Source organism: Solea senegalensis, linkage group LG20 (assembly GCF_019176455.1).
Source record: "Solea senegalensis isolate Sse05_10M linkage group LG20, IFAPA_SoseM_1, whole genome shotgun sequence".
Classification (NCBI taxonomy): domain Eukaryota; kingdom Metazoa; phylum Chordata; class Actinopteri; order Pleuronectiformes; family Soleidae; genus Solea; species Solea senegalensis.
In genome coordinates this window covers 13414051-13432826 of record NC_058039.1, presented here as the reverse complement: position 1 = coordinate 13432826, position 18776 = coordinate 13414051, and the positions used below count along the sequence as shown (strand labels likewise).

Here is an 18776-nt window from a genome sequence, read left to right as displayed (position 1 = left end):
TCTGTCATCACAGAGGTGGTTCTTACATGGTCCAGGTGCAGGACTTGTAATTGATTGTGAGAAATTGAGATGTGTAATTATTTGACAATACATGCAGTATGGGACAATATGAACACTTTTGCCACTATTGTTCCAAACCAAAATTAATAGTAATTTCTCAAAGACGCTATAAACACTTAGAATAACCACTTTGATTCCTAAACACTTGATTGATTAGAGTGAACTAAAGACTGTACTAGGATAGAAAACATTTTAAAGTGAAAAACAAGAATTTTTTAAACGTGATTATTGCAAATTGTGCAATCCTGTATGATGTTCCCTTTTGGCACGTAAAAAAAAATTATAAGTATATATATACAGTATATTATACTGTATTTAGTGGAGCTAGACTGCATTTTCAAGTCACTCACATGAAATTAGCAATTATCCCAATCACTCACTTATTTATCATCCCAGCAAGAAGCTTTTCAGCTTCTTAAATGTGACTTTTTTCCAGTTACTTTGCACCACATAACAAAATAAATCATTAAAACGGATTAACTGGTTTGTCGACAAAGCAAGACATTTGAGAACATCATCATCATTTGAGGTTTGAGAACACAAATCATCATTTGTTGACATTTTATGGACCAGAAAAATACTTGACAGATTCATTGATTATGAAAATAACCGTTAGTTGCAGCTCTGCTACATACAGGATATGATTTCTTTGATTTTGACAATATCAACCATTTCAACTATATAAATAATACATCAGTCTTGTTGTGTTTTTACACCTTTGCAGAAAGTCGACACACTTCAGTTGTGCCCCATTTGCCAGACCTCCCATCAGATGTCAGACATGGTTGAGAATAAAAACAAAGACGACATCTTGGACTTTTTCTGCAGTGACAGATGTCTTATGGTGTTCAAGGCACAGCTTGCTGTTGGATCAGATTCTTTCTCAGGTATTGCATAAAAAGCAACTTTTTAACTCACCTTGATTCTCACTGATAAGTTTCCAGCATTTTGCTGTCGGACCTTCCTCTCCTGAAACAGAACACATTTTAGATTTTTCATGTTTATATGCAATGCAGTTAGTACTGACTCTTGTCTGTGTTTGCCTTGAAAATGTGTCCTAATTGTCCAGATCAGTTTGTTTGAATCACATGTAACCCTGTCTTTATAGAAAGGAACAGTGCTTCACCTACAGAGGACGACATTAAAGATATGAAGCCGTTGTTAGCAAAGGTGTGTTGTGTGAGTATTAAGATTGATGCTGTTTTCTTTCATTATTTGAATCCACATATTTTTCGTCTGTGATATGAACATATTGGACTATATCTAACATATAGTGTTACACACAGTTTTCACACCTAGTGCCCATGTTGTGTAGGTAGCAAATGCACTTGTTTTTGTTGTATTAGTGCAGCAGAAAAGGTGCTCCACAACTGACCAAACAAAAGCCTGGTTTACCGTCAATGCCACTGTATTTCCAAGCTTATTTAGACACACTTTCATATGCGGGTTCACAACTCTGCTTGTTACACACTTCAGCCCTCCTCCTTCTCTTCTTCTTCTTCTTCTTCTTCTTCTTCATCTGTTAATGCCATTCCATATCCTATGCTATCTAAGTATCAGAGGATCAGTAGATGGTGGAGGATCTGTAACTGTCCTTCAGTGAAGGTTTCTTGCTGCAACTGTGTATGATCTGCTCATGTGCCTTCACCTCGTGCATGAGCAGATCCGTCTTCTCAGCAGAGAATCATTCACTCCTCCAGTTTACTGCATTCTCCGTTCAAATAACAGATACAGATGTGCCAGATACAGATGCTCCTGACTTTTAATACACTTCAGGATCGATTTTAAAACAATTTTATTTGTTTTTAAATCCCTGAATGGTCTTGCCCCGCCCTACCTCTCTGAGCTTCTACATCCATACTCACCCGCTCGCTCTCTCAGGTCAGCTGATCAGCTGCTCCTGAGTGTGCCTAAAACCAAGCGGAAGCTCAGAGGGGATCGTGCCTTCGCTGTAGCAGCTCCAAAACTTTGGAATGCTCTGCCCCTCCACATAAGACAGGCCTCGTCCTTGTCTGTTTTTAAATCCCTTCTTAAAACCCACCTTTTCTCTTTGGCCTTTGACACTTCATGAGACGTTTGGTTTTATTTATTTTACATATTTTAATTTGAATAGAATTTATTGTTTTTTATTGTATGCTGCTAATTCTTATTGTATTTTATGATTCTAATTTATTTTAAGCTGTTTTATCTAATTTTGAACCTTTTATTATTATGCCTTTTATTTATTCTGTACAGCACTTTGGTCCATTGTGGTTTGTTTAAAGTGCTTAACAAATAAAGTTGGATTGGATTGGATTTTAAAGTGAACGATAAGCGAAACTGACAACAGCAAAGTAAGTGTTGCGTCACTAATTGACGTCTTTAATCGATTCTCTTCAAGATAAAAGAAGAGCCCATGGATGTGGGGTACAACCAGAATCCTCCCTCCATGTCCACTGAGCACATCAAGGATGAGCGAGGACTGGCAAAGGTTGGACAAACATTACACCTTTCACAAGAAACAGAAAGAATGTATAATTTAGCAGATGTATGGGATAGTATTGGTTGCAGTGAATGCCTGCTACGGAAAATATGAGACAGAGATTTGTCTTTCTATTTTGTTTTTGACAGGAGGATTTAAAGCTTGAAGAGATTGTCCCTCCCGTCCAAGAGAGTGTCCCTCCTGCTCCCCCTATCACCCAGGTGGCAGTACAAGTGACTTGCGCCAGCTGTAAAAAGGTTCTGATGGATCGAGAGGCGTTTTTTCAGAAGAAAGACAACAGCGACATCTTCTGCTCTACGTCCTGCCTTTTTAAATTCTACAAAATGAAACCAGTCACAAAGACATGCCAGTTCTGCCTCGAGTGAGTCAAAAATGTCTTGTTTCTGCTGATCTACTTTTTTGTGATGCTTTCTGCTTTAGCTTGGGATAATGCCGTTCTTAAACATTATAATTGAGGATTAACTCAGTAAACACAGACTTTGGATAAATGCGTTTCAAAATGATCACCAGTGAAGTGCAAATTTCATTTTCCAAAGTCTGCTCAGAATAATGACAATACATTGAATGGAATTTAATGTAACATCACCAATAACTGTTACATTTTCCACAACGTACTTTTACATTGTAAGCAACACCCCACAACATGTAATCACAGTGTTGCTGTTTTAACCAATTCTGTCCTCCCTCCTCCTCACAGGCCCATACGTCAGTCTCAGGAAGTCCTCCAGGCTCCTGTGGATATTGAAGGGACACTGAAGGAGTTCTGCGGTCAGACCTGTTTGTCCTCATTCATCTACAAGAAAGGAGTGTCCATCAAAATACCCATCGTCCCTGTAGGATCTCACTCACAGTGCAGCATGTGCAACAGATACTGCATTGTAAGAGACCCACAGATTCCAGATTTTAGTTTGTCTTTTATCTTTTGTTAAATACAAAGGATTGTCTGTCTTTAATTCCCATACCTGTCCAACGGTTTGCCTGACTTACTAAGGCTTCTAGGGGGTGCACTGCTGGCTTTCTATTCTAGAATAAGTAAGCCAGACAATTGTTTGGTAAATTACTCAAAATTGTAATTGTAAATTGTATTTTGTTATTTAATAAATCTTCAGTTAAAGGCTAGAAATTCAGCAAATCCATTTGGCAACTTTATTCTCTGGGAATAAAGAAAACACTGTGAATTTAAACAGGGAATGGACTTTTAACATTTGAATTCACAGCCGAGAATAAATGATGGTTGTCCTCCTGCAGAGCAAACATGAGGTCATTCATCAGGACGCCATCCACAAGGTCTGCAGTGACCACTGTTACCTCCGTTTCTGCAACATTCACAGCCTGAGCCTCTGCATAAACTGTCACTCCTGCTACGACATACCGATTATGCTACTGACAGGAGGAGTCCTTAAGAAACTGTGCAGTGCAGACTGTTTGGCTCAAATCAAAAAGGTGAGAAAAATGTTAACGTTGTTTTTTTAGTTTCTTGTATACTCTTGTTTTTTATGTGTTTGTAATTTATATACTATAGACTATAAAGGTCCAGAGGAGCTTTTAGTTTGGTTTTATGGAGACAGAGTGATCAATTAGGACATATTAAAAGTTAAAATGTTATTTATCTTTTTGCTTTTTAATCCTCATCAGAAAATCCTGATGCCACAGCTGTGTGCCATGTGCCACACTTCCAAACCAATATCAGACATGATGGAGAACAAAAGCAGTGACGACGTGGTGGAGCTTTTCTGCTCCAGCAGCTGCGTGATGGCATCAAAGATCCAGACTGTCAGTGCAACAGGTACTGGACCGGGACTTTGTCAAAACAGCAGCTCTGTCTGTCAAGTTCCAGCTCTCGCATCTCAAAATGTAGGTGCATAGTTTTGGGTCGGCTTCTATCACAACAACGTCTCCTTCTCCTTAGGAGCCGAACTGGAATGCGACAACTGTAAGAAGAACACAGTACCAGCCTGTCACCTTGCCATGGCAGACGCCTCCTTTAGGAACTTCTGCTCTCTGACTTGTGCCATGAACTATAAAGAAACACTGTCAAAAAGCAATCAACAGGTAACGTTTTTGAAATGAGTCTTATTCAGTTTTAGGCTTGTTTGTCCGTCTGTCTGACTCCTGTAAATTTAATAAGAAGTTCATTTTGCAAAGAAAGACATTTGTTTGAGTTTTCCCCACCTTCCATTAAGATTAAATCTTATATACACATACATTATATGTGCATATGTTTTAAATAACATGTAAAATAAATTAGTCATTAATTTACCGTTTATTTTTAATGTTACAGTTGAAAACATTTGTATGTTGTTTCTTCTCTTTTCTGTTCCACAGGAGGCTCAGAAAGAACCCAGTGCTGCCACTAAGCTGACGGAAACCTCTGACCAAACACACGATCCCCCCAAACTACCAGACGAGCTGCTTTGTGCCAACTGTCAACACATCATAAAAAATAAACCCAAACTTGTCCAGGAAGTGGTATGTTGCAGACACATTCTGTTTTAGACTCTTGCTTAATCCTTAAGGTGTGTGTAAAGCAATAAAAAAAGATCTCCTGACAAAAATTTGTGTTACCAAACACAAAATTAGGTTTCAATTTAATGTAAAATTCAGTGAACGATAAAGGGAAAAAGCTGAAATTGTTTATTTGTTAAATATGGCTCTGGTGCGTTTTCAGTTTTCTGTCTTTATTCCACAGTTGTCATCTTCAGCTTCTATTTTCTGACATATCTAATGTGTGGAGAGGTGAAACTCTATTATTATTAAGTATTTGTTTACAGATATTTAAACTACTGCTGTTGTGCCTTTCAGTTAAACACATTAAGTAACTTGTGTCTCCTTCAAATATATTTGCTACTGTTAAAATCTCTTCTGAGCAGCTTATATATTATAAGTTAAGTGTTATACACAGTATCTGTGTGTGTGTGTGTGTGTTGTTGTGTAGGGCAAAGTAAATTTCTTGTGCAGCCTGACTTGTTGTGAAGTCTTCAAGCAGTCCAACAACATCACGGGAAAGTGTGAATACTGTCAGAGTGTACGGCCTGTCTATGACGTTCAGAGGGTCAACAACAAAGATTGCTGCTTTTGCAGCGAGGGTGAGAACAACAAAGTTTATATGTTAATGTTATCACAAGGTAGAATGTGATAAACAAACCAACTTCTTTTTCTTCGTCTCAGGCTGCAAGGTGATATTCTGTAAGAATCGGGAGAATGAGTGGGGCAAATGCTGTCCCTCATGTGCTTACTGCAGCTCCCTGTCCATAACACTGGTGACAGCAAGATATGGAGAGAGGGACGAGGATTTCTGTTCTGAAGACTGCAGTTCCAAATACAACAAAGTCTTCTCATGTGTAAGTTCACATGGATGTTCCCCCTCTGTAGGACAACTGTGTTGTTTTAAATGGGGAAGCTGAAGTGTTTTGAAATTCCAAAAATCCTTAATTGATGGTGAGGATATTCACAGGAGTGACCAGAATGTTGCTCTCTGCTTTCTCTCAGGTTGCCAAGTGCGACACCTGTGGTCGTAAAGGAGAACTGAAGAAGAGTCTTTCCTTGCTGGGGCACGTGATGCACTTCTGTAACCTAAATTGTCTCTTACACTTCTGCAGAAAAATGGTCCAAATGAAGAACGCAGGTAAATGTTGCTGTTGCGGTGTGATGTTGGTTGACCTTTCCTTTCTGTGAAGGTTCTCAGTCGTCCAGTTCATAGTCATCTTTAGGAGTTAGCCCCTAGGCAAGTGGACTTTGTGAACAAAATCCAGGACACTCTTTTTGTGATAAGAATTTATGTAATCTGACCAGGAAAGACTGTTGTTTTGAAGGAGGGGTGAAAGAAGCATTAAGGTTAACATGGGAAAACCAACTATCAGTTTCCAACAATGATGTCCTGAGGTCTCTTCCAAGTAGGATTAACACTCAGAAACAGGACAACAAAGGTGAACTCTAACACTTGCACTGCGTTCCATCTGGAGTTGGAGTGAACTCCGATTTCTAGCTTGGAAACTCTGTGTTAGTATTCCATGATGGCTGCCCCTTTTTCATATCTCGACTCTCTAGATGGATATCCAGCCTGTATATGCTAAAAACTTGGATTTTTCCACTAGTTAGTCAGAACTGAAGAAGCCTCTTGGATGAGAGGTAAAATGTCTTCCATCTTAACTCAAGCAAGTCCAGTTGCCTCCAGCTAACTAATAAAGTTGCCCTGTGTTATTATTTAAAAGCCTGTTCAAGTCTAATTTGTGGTAGGACACAGGTCTCATAGGTCTCTTCCTGGACCAACACGTTATTAAGATCACGTTTTTGTCTCATCATCCTGCTACTGCAAAATAACTTTAAGGCAAAATCAACATTAACGGCACAACAAATATTCTTAAAACTTTAAAACCAGTTTTTATGTCCATGTAAAGAAAAGATGTCTGTGATATGTTGTGATTACCTTAAATCTCAGAGGAGTTAGGAGCAGGTAAATGTGTTCAGTGCGATGTTGATTTTTTATAAACATCCTCTCTGTGTTACAGCTCCAGTTTCTTTGTCCTCTGCATCTGTGGAGCCACCAGAGTCGTCGCCTGTCATCAGTAACGTCATCTCACTGGCTGGTTATCTGGCTCAGTATAATAAGGCCAAGGCCAACCAAACCAAACAACAAGATAAACAGCAATGTACGCCACTTCCAGAAACAAAAGTGGACTCTGCCTCCACCACTGTTATTCAAACTAAGGTTTTTGGACATGTAAGTTCACTTTTCCACATTTTATTAATAAGAATGTATCTTTTCAGATTCTTTGTTGGGGAATAAAAGTAATAACCTTGCAAAGTTCTCTAACACATTACCCCGACCTTTTACATCTCAAGCATAAATGTTAAATTGAGATGTTGTTCTTCAGGCGAGTGTTCAGACTGAGACTAAGGAACTGAAGAACAAGTCGTTGCTCTGCACACCACTAGTTCACAACAAAGGAGTCTCCTGTACAACAGCTACTGCTGAAACGGAGGCACAGACGGGTAAACTTCACCAAATCAACGTATTAAGATTCAACGATGCAGCCTGAAACAGAAAAAAAAACTGTTGACTGATGTTGTTTCTGTTTTCTTTCTCTTGGTTTGTGAAGACAACTTTTTTCCCAAGGTCATTGTGCTGCCTATCCCTGTACCAGTGTATGTTCCACTGCCTATGAACATGTACAGCCAGTACACACCACAGCCTGTGGCTCTGCCATTACCGGTATGTTGAAACAACTCTTTTGTTGTGGCAAATGTCTCAATCAGACACGATAACAGCTGTAGAAATGAATGGTCTGCACTTAGGACTGACACAAAACAACAAATCAGCTGATTCTATATGTATACCTTTAATCTAGTGTCAAAATAACCTCACATTTGGTCAATTGACCCTTCAGACTCTTATCTTTACTTTAAGTATTGTGCTGTTTTCCTGTTTCTTGCAACAAGCAGTTCACCAAACATGATTATTACAGATTTATTATGAGTACGACAGGTCTAAAGGGCCCAAAATATATCACATATAAAACATTTTCAAAGCATTTGATGATTTCTTTGTAAAATGTCAGATAATTAAACTGCTACTGAGTGAAAGTATAAGAAACCAGTTAATTGTGGTTTTAAAGTTCTTTATTATGACAAACTCTAATAAAAGAGAGAACCATTTTATAAATCTTAAGGTAGAGCATTCAGATAATTGTCTTGCGTCGAAGTTTAAAATATAAATAAATATTAAAGTTGCTGTTGAAGTAGAAATTTGTATTTGATAAATATTGTTATTAAAACAGAGCTCTGCTCTAATTATGAGTACAATTTAGTACATAAAATAGTTTATGTATATGACAACCTAGATGTACCTATAACAACTATAGTTCATATTTGATTAATCTGTTGAATATTTTCTTGATTAATGAATGTTATTTGGTCCATAAACTGTCATCAATTCTTGAAAAAGAGGTGATCAGTGTTTCCCAAACCTCGAAATGATGATGTTGTAAAATGTCGGATTTTGTCCACAAACTACAATTATTCAGTTTTAGTGTTTTTTTATTAAAATTATTAAAAAAAACACCCAAACTGATTATTCAACTATCAAAATAGTTGTTTGTATGCTTTGCACCTGTTTTATATAAAGTCATACACAAATTAAATCTATTCTGTATTATACGTTACACCTGTGTCACCAGCAGATTCCTGAGTCTGTGCTTCCCAAACTGTGTCTTTCACAGCTGCCTGTGCCCATGTTCCTACCTGAGCCATCAGTGAACCCCACCGATGAGAAGATCCAGCAGGAGCCTAGCAAGGAAGATCTCGACTTCAGGTGCAAAGCTGAGACGAAGCAGGACAACGGGAGTAAAGTTGAGGACAGGCTGACGGCCAGAGAGATGACTCAGATTCACAGTGGTAAGAAATCATCATTTCTATCGTTATCAACGTATGTGTTTCCTTGATATGAAACCTTTATTTTACGCAACATAATGTAGTGTCATTAAGAAATTGTGTTATGGCAAAGTTTGGCCAGCAGAGTGCACTCTGACAGTCTTTACCACAAATACCAGAGCAAATGTAGAGGAGATGTTAACAGTATCATAAGTTGAGTGGCACATTCACAGAGAGTAATACATTCTGAAGAGGTGAGTTTTGAGGCAGTATGTGAAGGTGGTTAGAGATTGCTGATAAGTTGGGTTAGTGAGTTCCGTTGGCTGAAGGCTCTGGAACTCATGTAGGAAGGTCAAGCAGGAAGTGTATCGAGTAATAAGGAGGTAGAACACACTGCAAAAGGAACTCTACCAGAAATATTATGATATTATATACTTTGATTAAAATGTTCTTGTTTTTAGAAAAATAAGCTGCTAATACACTAGCTAGTTCAGCCACTTCCAGACTGTAATGTGAATGTAAATGTATGCTTATTTTACTTTGTTGAAAATCAGTTTTCACAGTGTGTCGAGAGTGGAAGTGGGAGCAGATGAGGAGGAGATTGGAGGGGGTTAGGGGTTTGTGGGGTTATGGAGAGTCTCATAAGTGTAGAGGAGAATTTTATTGTATTCTGTCTGTGGAATTGGACTGGGAGCCAGTGGATGTGTCATAGAACAGGGGTGATGTGGTTTATAGCATTTTGGTGATGAAACAAGCAGCTGCATTCCAGAATGTAATGTGATATTTCTTTATATTTGAAAGCAGTGCACAACAGCTTAAAGTATATATTTATAAATATATAAAGACATACGTCATTTAATCCCTTTTGCAACAAAATAAACATCATATTTTGTATTCTCGTGTCGCAGCAGATGTAGATACACCATTTTCTTCATTGTGCAAAATAAATAAACATAAAATAAGAGTTGGAGATGCCATTAATAAGTTTAGAAGCCAAGGAGGTAGCTGTCTATTCACTCTACTGTTTTAGGCACTTGTCATATAGTAGGAACTTAGCATACATAACATTTTAAAGCCAATATCATTATAAAAAATAATATAAATATACATGTCTCAGTTTGATGTGTTATGTTGTGTATTTTAGGACGTATATTTTCACCTACAGCTGACCATAAACATACTGTATTTATTTTGATGAAAGATTGCATTTAGGATAGTTTCTCAAGAACAAATGTGACTTTGTTATTTTCAGAGCAAATATTTGAAAAGGATTCCTTCACTGATGTCAGCCTGGGTTCTTCCAGTGGATCACACACTCCTGCTGCTGTTCTCCAGACGAGGGAGGAGCCTCAGAGCTCGACGAGCTCTTCACCTGTTCCTCCACACTTCCTGCAGATTTTCATCGACGTCCACGGCAACAACAACAACAAAAACACGGTGAGAAGCCACCTGTGCGATTTAAAGGCTGTGATCTCATGATTGTGTGATGTAAAATTGTCTCTTCCCTCTGTCTCAGAGATGTAAAATAGAGACGTTGTCCAAGGCGGCTGAAGAGGAGACGCCTCAGAAGGATTGTTCTAAAGTTGGATCCATAAAGTACCAAAAATTGGATTGTCAGTTTGGACTTGATGCCTGGAGGAGATGGATTCAATGGAGGAAATCACAAATTGACCTGGACATAGATTCATGTATGTTTTCTCAGTATTATTTCCTCTTTTCATAAAATATGATTTTCAGTAAGCTCAGGTTTTTGCTCAATAGAAGCATATTTGAAGTCTATAAGTTAAGACAGGTTTGAACAGATGTTTAAATGTAAAACAAACAGGCATTTTGTCTATTTGATATTGCAAATAAAGTTTGTTTTTTTTGTTTTCCACTTTGATCCTTTAGCTCACTCTGTGACTTTAAAGGAGAATATTCTTCACTGCTCCGCATTTGAACTGAGCAACGCTCTCTCTCACTTCATCACGGAGGGGAAACAAGCCGACGGTGAGCCGTACTCGCCCGACACTCTGTTCTACCTCTGCCTGAGCATTCAACAGGTACTGTGAACAACACAAACACGGGGTGCTCTCGCACTAACCTGCTGCATCAGGCTCAGATTTCTTTGTTCTTGTGATTTTGGTGCTTGAAATCCTTCATTCAGATTCACTTTAGTGACACTAACTTACCACAAAAGGCAGCAGTAGACCAGCAGTTTCTATCATAAGCTAAAAATGCTGATTTTCTCGATGGACTTTGGTGCAAGAGATGTGATTTTATTCAGCGCAACCGAACATGATAGTAACAGTCTGATTTCTTGAATCAGTTTTACTATTTACTATTATACTAAATGCGTTATAAACGTCATTTGTCACTGTTACTGTTTCAGTTTTTGTGTTCAGTGACATTTAACAACTTATTTTATATACATAGTGACAGTGTTTAATCATTTAACTGCAGTAAATTCTAATCACTGTATTGTTCTCAGTGACTGAGGGACTGATTTGTGTCACACACCCCCTTTGGAACTTTTCCTCCCCTGCTTGATGTCTTGTTTTTGTGCATAAATGCTTGCATTCACTTACACTGTTGTTGTCTGCCTGCAGTATCTCTTTGACAACGATCGTGTGGAGAACATCTTTAGTGATCTGATCTACAAGAAGTTCTCCACCGAGTTTATCAAGATCCTCAGAGATTTCAAACCTCCGGTGTCAGGCAGTGGTAAGTCATCGTGCAGGTCTTTATCTCCATCTATGTCTCAGACCGAGTCGGCTCACAGATCCCGTCTCTGTTGTCCTCTCCGGCAGGTCTCAGTGGTTCATGTGTGGAGGAGGACTTTCTTTGGGAATGTAAACAGTTGGGGACATATTCCCCCATTGTCCTCCTCAACACGCTGCTCTTCTTCTTCTGCAAGTTCTTTGGCTTCACCACGGTAGAGCAGCACCACCAACTGTCCTTCGCCCGCTTGAGGTGCTGCAGCAGAACCGGTCCTGACAAAACCAAGACCACCTACCTGCGCTTCTCCCCACCTTCATCCACAAAGGAAGCAGAGTCAGGTATAGTTTGACTGAGACCAAAATAACCTAAATAGCCAGCATCTGTAATAAAAACATGATTGTTGATGTATGTGTGTGTGTGTGTGTGTGTGTGTGTGTGTTTTACACAGATACAGATGAAGTTCCCGCTAAAAAACGCAAGAAAGAGGAAAATAAACAGAATTATTTGGAGATGATGGAGAACTTGGAGGACCCTCTGCGCTGCCCAGTCAGACTATTTCAGTTCTACCTCTCCAAATGGTGAGTGTCTGAAGTTTTCTTTTCAAACTAGAAGTTGTGCTGTGTGCATAAACAACACATGACTTCCCCGGAGTTCTGCTGTGTTTGCCAGTCACCAGCCCGGGTCACAGGTGCTCACCCTTACTGAATACATGGCTCAACTGATTTTAGCTATTAGCTACTAATCTACACCTGCTTAAATCTATGTTATCTAAAGAACATGGTAGCAACTTAATCTCACTATTGTACAGACTTTTCTGGCTAGAAATTGAAGTCAGTTTACAGTTTGCCCTCCCGCACCAGATTCCATCCTGAAAATCTGTATTTTTAGCTCGCATTGAGACAGGAGCTGCTGGTCTACTGCTGCCTCGTACAGTTAATTTGTGTCACTGAAATCAACCTAAACAAAGATTTTCTTACAGAACTTAAATAACACATTTGAATTAACTGATGGAGGCAACAGTGGATCTCCTGTATGTTGTGATGTAAAATCACTGATTTTCTCTATGGACTTTGTTGTAGTGAATGAGCTGTTTTACAAATGTTGGTATTCAGTGGGAAAAGGCTGCACAACTGTTAAAAAATAGTGAATTAATCTATCTATAAATGCAAGGAATATCCATCTGTTAATCACAACTGTACAGCAGGTGACTCACTAAGGGCAACAGTGTGTGCAGACGTTGTTTGGATTCCTAAAGATATCGTAGAATTGAGCAGGTGTAAATTTCTTCTTTAGGTTAATCTTTTATTTCTTCTTGCGTCCCCACTTACAGCTGCGCTTTCAGTGAGGCTGAACTATCTTATTAAGGACGTTTGAACAGCCCCCGATTGACAAAATGTTATCCTTCTCTCTTTTCCACTTTCAGCTCGGACTCGATGAGGAATCGCAGCGATGTGTTTTACCTTCTCCCGGAGCGCCGCTGTTTCCCCAGCAGCCTCCTGTGGTTCTCCTCCACTCGTCTGGATGACGGCCCCATCGAGGCCATGCTCATGCGAAGTCTCGCTGTGCAGCAGCTGCGGGAAGGAACTTAGACGAGGTACGGATGACAAACGAGTTAAGGCTCAACATTTACACCTGGTGTTTTGAGAATGGTGGTGGGTTTTTTTCGTTGTTTTTTGGGGGAAAAAACTATGTTAAGCTGAAAAGAATGTAGAGCATTCCAGCGAAACCTAAATAGTTAAATTTAATCTTTCCAACGATCACCTGAAAGCGTTTAAACGTAGACCGGTTTAATCCTGTTTTCAGCACGTTCTGATGAAAACATGGTGCACCTTACATTTTTTTTTTTGTCACTTTCAGTTCAATGTTCAAAGTTATACATTTCATTGTAAATAATACCCATTTTGTGACCCTTCTTTTGTATCGTTGGAATAAAATGTTTTCATTACTGTGGTCCTTTTTTTTTTTACCTATTTTAGGGGTTTATTTTTCAGCTGCTGTCTTCTCACATGGGATGATTTTGACATTATGTGGAAATATTAGTTGCAAAGGGGCAGAAAATTCTAGAAACATTCCATGGGAGTTGAGAGGAGATTTGGGAGAGTTTAAAGAAACTGTGTTGTATACAAATATCCATCTATGCAAAATTATAAAATAAAAAAAAAAACATGATGCAGATTTATCAATACTTATTTATTTTATTGAACAACAAAAACATGAAAAACAATATATTATTTACAAATTATATTTAAGTTCCCAAATTTAAATTTCCAAAAAATGTCCCGTTTATTCTCATAGATTCCTGTTTATTTCCATGAAAATTTTGCAACCCTATATGGAAATTTGATGAGGGAACTTTTGAAAAGTATGTGCAAAGAGATAGATAACATGTCCTTCTTCTGGAGAAGGAATTCAAATGTTTTTTTTTTTTAAATAAGAAAATTAGCATCACTAAAAAGATTTAGCTGGATGAAGTGTAAAATCCCATTTGTTTCTCACAAATACTTTTTTGAGGATTTTTGCAGGATTTGTCAAGCCAGCACTTCAGGTCCGGAGCTCCGTCTTTCTCCCCCATCCTCACACAGTCCTCTCCCTCAGGATCCTCTTGTTTCCAGTTGTCCGGGTTAGCGCCGAGCCAATAGGTCCAACTAGGAAAACAAGGGAAAAGAAACAGATCTGGATCAATAGAAACAGTGTAACTTTGATGCTGCAAATGAATGGAAAAGCTCTTTTCATAAAGGTTGAACCTGGTGTTCAGTGGTAATCCATCCACCCACGTCCACTTGCCCTCTGTCTCTGAGTCTGTCAGTCCAATCCAGAACTTGTCCTCAGGGTCTATCATTTTTGTCATCAGTCTTGACACCAGGAATTTCTGAAGAGGAAGAGGTGATGAAGAAGTTAACACTGTGAAGAAGTGACAGATTTAGTTTGATTATCGGACTGGGATATTCATGAGAACATGGACCTGCTCTTCTTTGTTGTTTATCACAACCAGGTCTCCTCCCAGTGTCGAGCATTCTAATCTGCTCTTGCTCCAGGTCAAAGGAGTGGAGGTGAAAAAGTAGCACTTTCCACCATGATGCTCCCAGCCTTCATCACACGTTGGACATGTTTTGCCTTTGAGGAGAGCACAGCAACAGATTAACCACGAATAAAACCTTGTCAGATGCCTATAAACATAATTCCATAATAATGCTTATAAATATCTTCCAAACCAGTATTGCTGTGTAAGGATTTTAACACTTAAGTTGTATTTATATTAATTAACGCCTTACTCAGGTTCGTAGGGTAAATAAAACTCAATAAGTCATTTCAAGTAAGTGCTTATAAGTTTGTGAACAAGAAATAATGATAAGATTTTTATTACTATTTATTTAATGTAATTATTAATAAAAGGGTACATGAGCTGTTAACGATTATCTAGCAAGAACTATAAGTGTCTTAAAAGCAATAATAACTGCTAATTATGCGTTTACTAACACCCACTTAACGTTATTTGTGATTAGTTAATTACCACATTACCAGAACTTCAAAGCAAAGTGGAAGAACTTACCTGTGTAATTGTTCAACACAGCAGGGAAACTGCTTTGGAGCCTTTCAAGCTCTGACTTGGTTTGAGTGTTTTTTAGATCTGATTGCAAAATGAAAGAGAATAAAGACGAGAGTGGTCAGAAATGAAATTATGCTCCAATATTTAATTTAATTTTGATAATTAACTCTATGAATTGCTCTCTGTTATGTAAATGGCAGTGACTGACAGAATTGGGGGGTAAACCACAAACGTATCTTATTCAGTCTAAACAAATTCACTGAGAAGAATATGGTGGCCCAACAAAAATAGTTTAGTTAATGCTGTATTAATGTTGTCTTTTCCTACTTGTGTTGGTGTTTTGTATTTTTGTATTTTTGTATATAAAGGGAAAAAAGCAGACAAAAAAAAAAAGTCAGGCATAAAAATAAGTTAACTTACAAAATATCAAAGTACTATAGTCTATGGCCATGGCTGCCTCTAAAGACGCGTCAATTATTGGCTATAAAAATAAGGAAATTATCTCTCTTTTGGCTCATAAACACGGTGTGGTAATAAGTATTAGGACGCTGAAGAGACTGTGTCGGAAACTTGGTTTGTTCAGGAGGATAAACCATACAAACTTTTTTTTTCTTGTGCTGAATTTCTTTTAATTATTATTCTTATTTATTTATTTTTTCCCCTTGCTTTTTCCCCTTGTGCCAGATTTTTTTTTTTTTTTGGCTGGCCCTAATACTCCTTTGTGGATTTGCACTTCAGGGGCCACCATAGAAGAAATAAACTCACGCGTCACAAAAAGAGCAGCAACAGCAGCCACCAGCAGGAGGCTGAGAACCAGCAGAGCCACTCTCTCTACTGTCAGCAGCGTCCCTCGTCTTTTTGCAGGATGTTGGGAGTCTGTTCAGCGGCAGGAGACACACAGAGACGAGACAGGTTCAGCCTCACCGCAGATTCTGGGTGACAATGGGTGTTTAAAAATGTTTTAACTCAACTGTTATGAAACATTAAACTGAGTAATGAGTGGTTGCAGGCTTCATGAGAACATAATCAGAATACACCAATGTATTGTGGGCATCTTAAAGCGCCACTATAGAGCCTCTATTGCCCTCTGTGGACTTACTTTGTTAAGTAATTACAAAAACAGTGCACTTTTTATGACCTGCTTTGCTGTCTGCTTCGAGAGAAAATGCAATAGTGAGTTGCTAAAATAGTGGCTGTGATAAAGATCTGATCTTATCTTATCTTTTATTTCTCTACTAAAACATTTCCTGTTCTCTTCTTTGTGGTATTTGCAGCCGTAGTGCTGCTGTGTGAACTTGAAGGGTCATAGAAACACAGAAGAGAGAGAATCGTATCAGAAGTGTGTGAACGCATGAATCTTATTGTGGTTTTGTTTTGTTTGTTTTTTACACACACAAATTGCATTAAAATCCAGAAGGAAAAAGAATATTAAAACATGTGAGGAGGGGTCAAGAGGTCACACAGGACCCCAAAGACTAAACAACAAAACAATAAACAAATACACACAGTTACAGAAATGTGCAAAAGTTACAAAACCATATAAAACACCACTGATTACACACTACAGCTTTATCACTACTGACCACAAACTTTTTAAGTTTTCTAAAAGAATTTTTTTTACAAAGTAAGTGATCATACTATTGTTACTGTACTATAATCTCCTACATGTGGATATTTGTTTGTTTTCTACCGGTTAATACAGATATTTATATACATTTAAAATTGTAATTTATGGACTATTGTGTGAACAGTGGCTTTAAGAAGAACTGAAAGTGAGGGAGCAACACATGGAAACAGGAAGAACACACACACACACTGTGACTTCAGAGGATATTGCATTAACTTACATTAATTTCCTGTAGAGTTACTTTAACCATAACCATATTTAGTAGTGCTCGAACCTTGATCTCTTGATTGGATTTGATTTTTGTCCTCATAAGGAAAACAAGTCCCTGTAATGTGACTGTGTAAATGGAATTAGGTCCCCACAACATAAGAAATACCAGAAGAAAGACACACTTTTCTTGTAAGTGACGACTGTAAATACAACCATGACCTTTGTCATGGTCATTTCCTTTTTTTCTTTCTTTCTTTTATTCACATCCCAATAATGTAACAGACTTCCCTTTTTCCTTTTCTCTCTCGTCATCTAAACTTAACTCAACCCTAACACTTTTTTAATACTTTTACTTCTAAAACTTAAGTACATTTTATAACAGAAAACAGAAAAAAAATTTAAACTGACTTCAACTTCGACCAAAGTCATTTTCTGGTAAGATACTTTTACTCAAGTATCCCTTTGAGGTAATTTATACAATACTTAATACAAGTCCAACTACTATTATAGACAATATTTATTATGTTAATTTTATTTCTGGTTGTATCTTTTAGAAACTGAATGTTTTTAAATTGTCCTTTCTAGTCACAGATGTGATGATTTAAATCAGATGTACCCACCGGGCTGTTCTGGTCGTGGTGTCGGATCACTTTGTGGGATCTTGACTTCGCAGTACGTGGTCTGAGCAGATGAGGATGTGGCCTCTGCTGCACAACATTAAAAACATTTTTTTTGACAACTTTGCATCGTCATCGGGAGTTCAAGTTCAGTGAAAATCCACGATCTTCAAATCGACAAATAAATCGACAAATAAAAACTGTTTGTTTTTCACTGAATAATTTAAGACTCACCACTTCTGCTTCTTCTGTCTGTTGTGAACTTGACATCAGTGTAAATGACATCAGCTTCAGGCATGTTTTCTTCTGTGTGACCATCAGTGAGTTTAAAAGAGAAATCCACTTAAGTTTTGCAGCATCCTGTTCAAATACTCCTCATATCTCTCTTGTCAGTCTCTCTCTTTTTTTTAGAAAGAAAAGAAAAGGTTTTTCTCATCACATACTGATGACACTTCCCCATAATGAACACCAGTGATGTCACACACAAACACTTATTCTCCCTTCTCTGCCATTTTCACTTCCTAAACCAACACTGTTACAATCAAATCATGAGAAATTATTATAAAGAAAAATCAATAACATCCAACTACTTGTACTTGTCGACCCCAGTTTTACTTAAAGGTTTGCTTCCACTATTAAGGCAAAATAAAGGATTAAAAACTATGATGTTAGATACAAATTAAACTCCCCAGACAAAAATAAATTAAGTATATCTTCTTCATAACCAGCTGCTCATAACTCATACTGTATGTCCATGAATGCATCAGTAATTGTGATATACAGTATGTGTATATATACATATATATTACTGCAAAATTAACAAATTCTGTTTTTGAACTGTATATATTGATCATTATACTTTTTCTATTTTAATATTTTTTATTTGAATTAAATAAGCCACTACAATTAAAATACAAAAATAAATGTATTTCACTGTTTAAAATAAAGAAATAATATATCAGTCATTTTATTTCAGTTGTTTTTTCAGTACATACTTTCATACTACATTTTTTTTTTACTTCCCACAGTGAAGCCATATACGGATGTTACGAGGATGTTACACAGTGATGCTTTCGACCAATCAACGCTCACACCAATTGACCGAAAAGTCTTTGCAGCCAATCACATGCCGTGTGGTCTGACAGTTGGGCGGGGCTTAGCCGT

At 37.8% G+C, this 18776-nt stretch overlaps 2 protein-coding genes across 10 annotated transcripts in view; one reads left to right on the top strand and one right to left on the bottom strand.

Moving 5' to 3' along the window:
- LOC122786194 overlaps positions 1-13556 on the top strand; it is a 33850-nt gene extending 20294 nt beyond the window's left edge. For 4 of the 8 annotated variants that reach the window (XM_044052317.1, XM_044052315.1, XM_044052311.1 and 1 more), the window contains 23 exons: positions 785-947; positions 1169-1239; positions 2441-2530; positions 2671-2903; positions 3240-3420; positions 3791-3985; positions 4178-4328; positions 4452-4594; positions 4868-5011; positions 5478-5628; positions 5711-5883; positions 6032-6167; positions 7051-7262; positions 7417-7534; positions 7642-7754; positions 8761-8935; positions 10164-10348; positions 10428-10599; positions 10802-10953; positions 11500-11614; positions 11698-11949; positions 12060-12189; positions 13035-13556. In XM_044052317.1, the coding sequence (XP_043908252.1) occupies positions 785-947; positions 1169-1239; positions 2441-2530; positions 2671-2903; positions 3240-3420; positions 3791-3985; positions 4178-4328; positions 4452-4594; positions 4868-5011; positions 5478-5628; positions 5711-5883; positions 6032-6167; positions 7051-7262; positions 7417-7534; positions 7642-7754; positions 8761-8935; positions 10164-10348; positions 10428-10599; positions 10802-10953; positions 11500-11614; positions 11698-11949; positions 12060-12189; positions 13035-13200 (3621 nt within the window). In that variant the 3' untranslated portion in view covers positions 13201-13556. Of the gene's footprint in view, positions 1-784; positions 948-1168; positions 1240-2440; positions 2531-2670; positions 2904-3239; positions 3421-3790; positions 3986-4177; positions 4329-4451; positions 4595-4867; positions 5012-5477; positions 5629-5710; positions 5884-6031; positions 6168-7050; positions 7263-7416; positions 7535-7641; positions 7755-8760; positions 8936-10163; positions 10349-10427; positions 10600-10801; positions 10954-11499; positions 11615-11697; positions 11950-12059; positions 12190-13034 lie in introns of those variants that run through there. The other 4 variants (XM_044052314.1, XM_044052313.1, XM_044052312.1 and 1 more) reach the window with 4 other exon arrangements.
- A 257-nt stretch (positions 13557-13813) lies between these two features.
- illr4 (immune-related, lectin-like receptor 4) lies at positions 13814-18069 on the bottom strand. Of its 2 annotated transcripts, XM_044052383.1 has the most exons (7): positions 17847-18066; positions 17616-17702; positions 15924-16034; positions 15162-15239; positions 14574-14725; positions 14356-14480; positions 13817-14256 (listed from the first exon to the last, which is right to left on the bottom strand). In XM_044052383.1, the coding sequence occupies exons 1-7, from the start codon at positions 17908-17910 to the stop codon at positions 14070-14072; spliced, it is 804 nt and encodes a 267-aa protein (XP_043908318.1). In that variant the 5' UTR covers positions 17911-18066; the 3' UTR covers positions 13817-14069. The 2 variants fall into 2 exon arrangements, with proteins under 2 accessions (XP_043908317.1, XP_043908318.1); XM_044052382.1 differs by having other exon boundaries at positions 13814-14480; positions 17847-18069.
- Between the last annotated feature and the right edge of the window lie 707 nt (positions 18070-18776).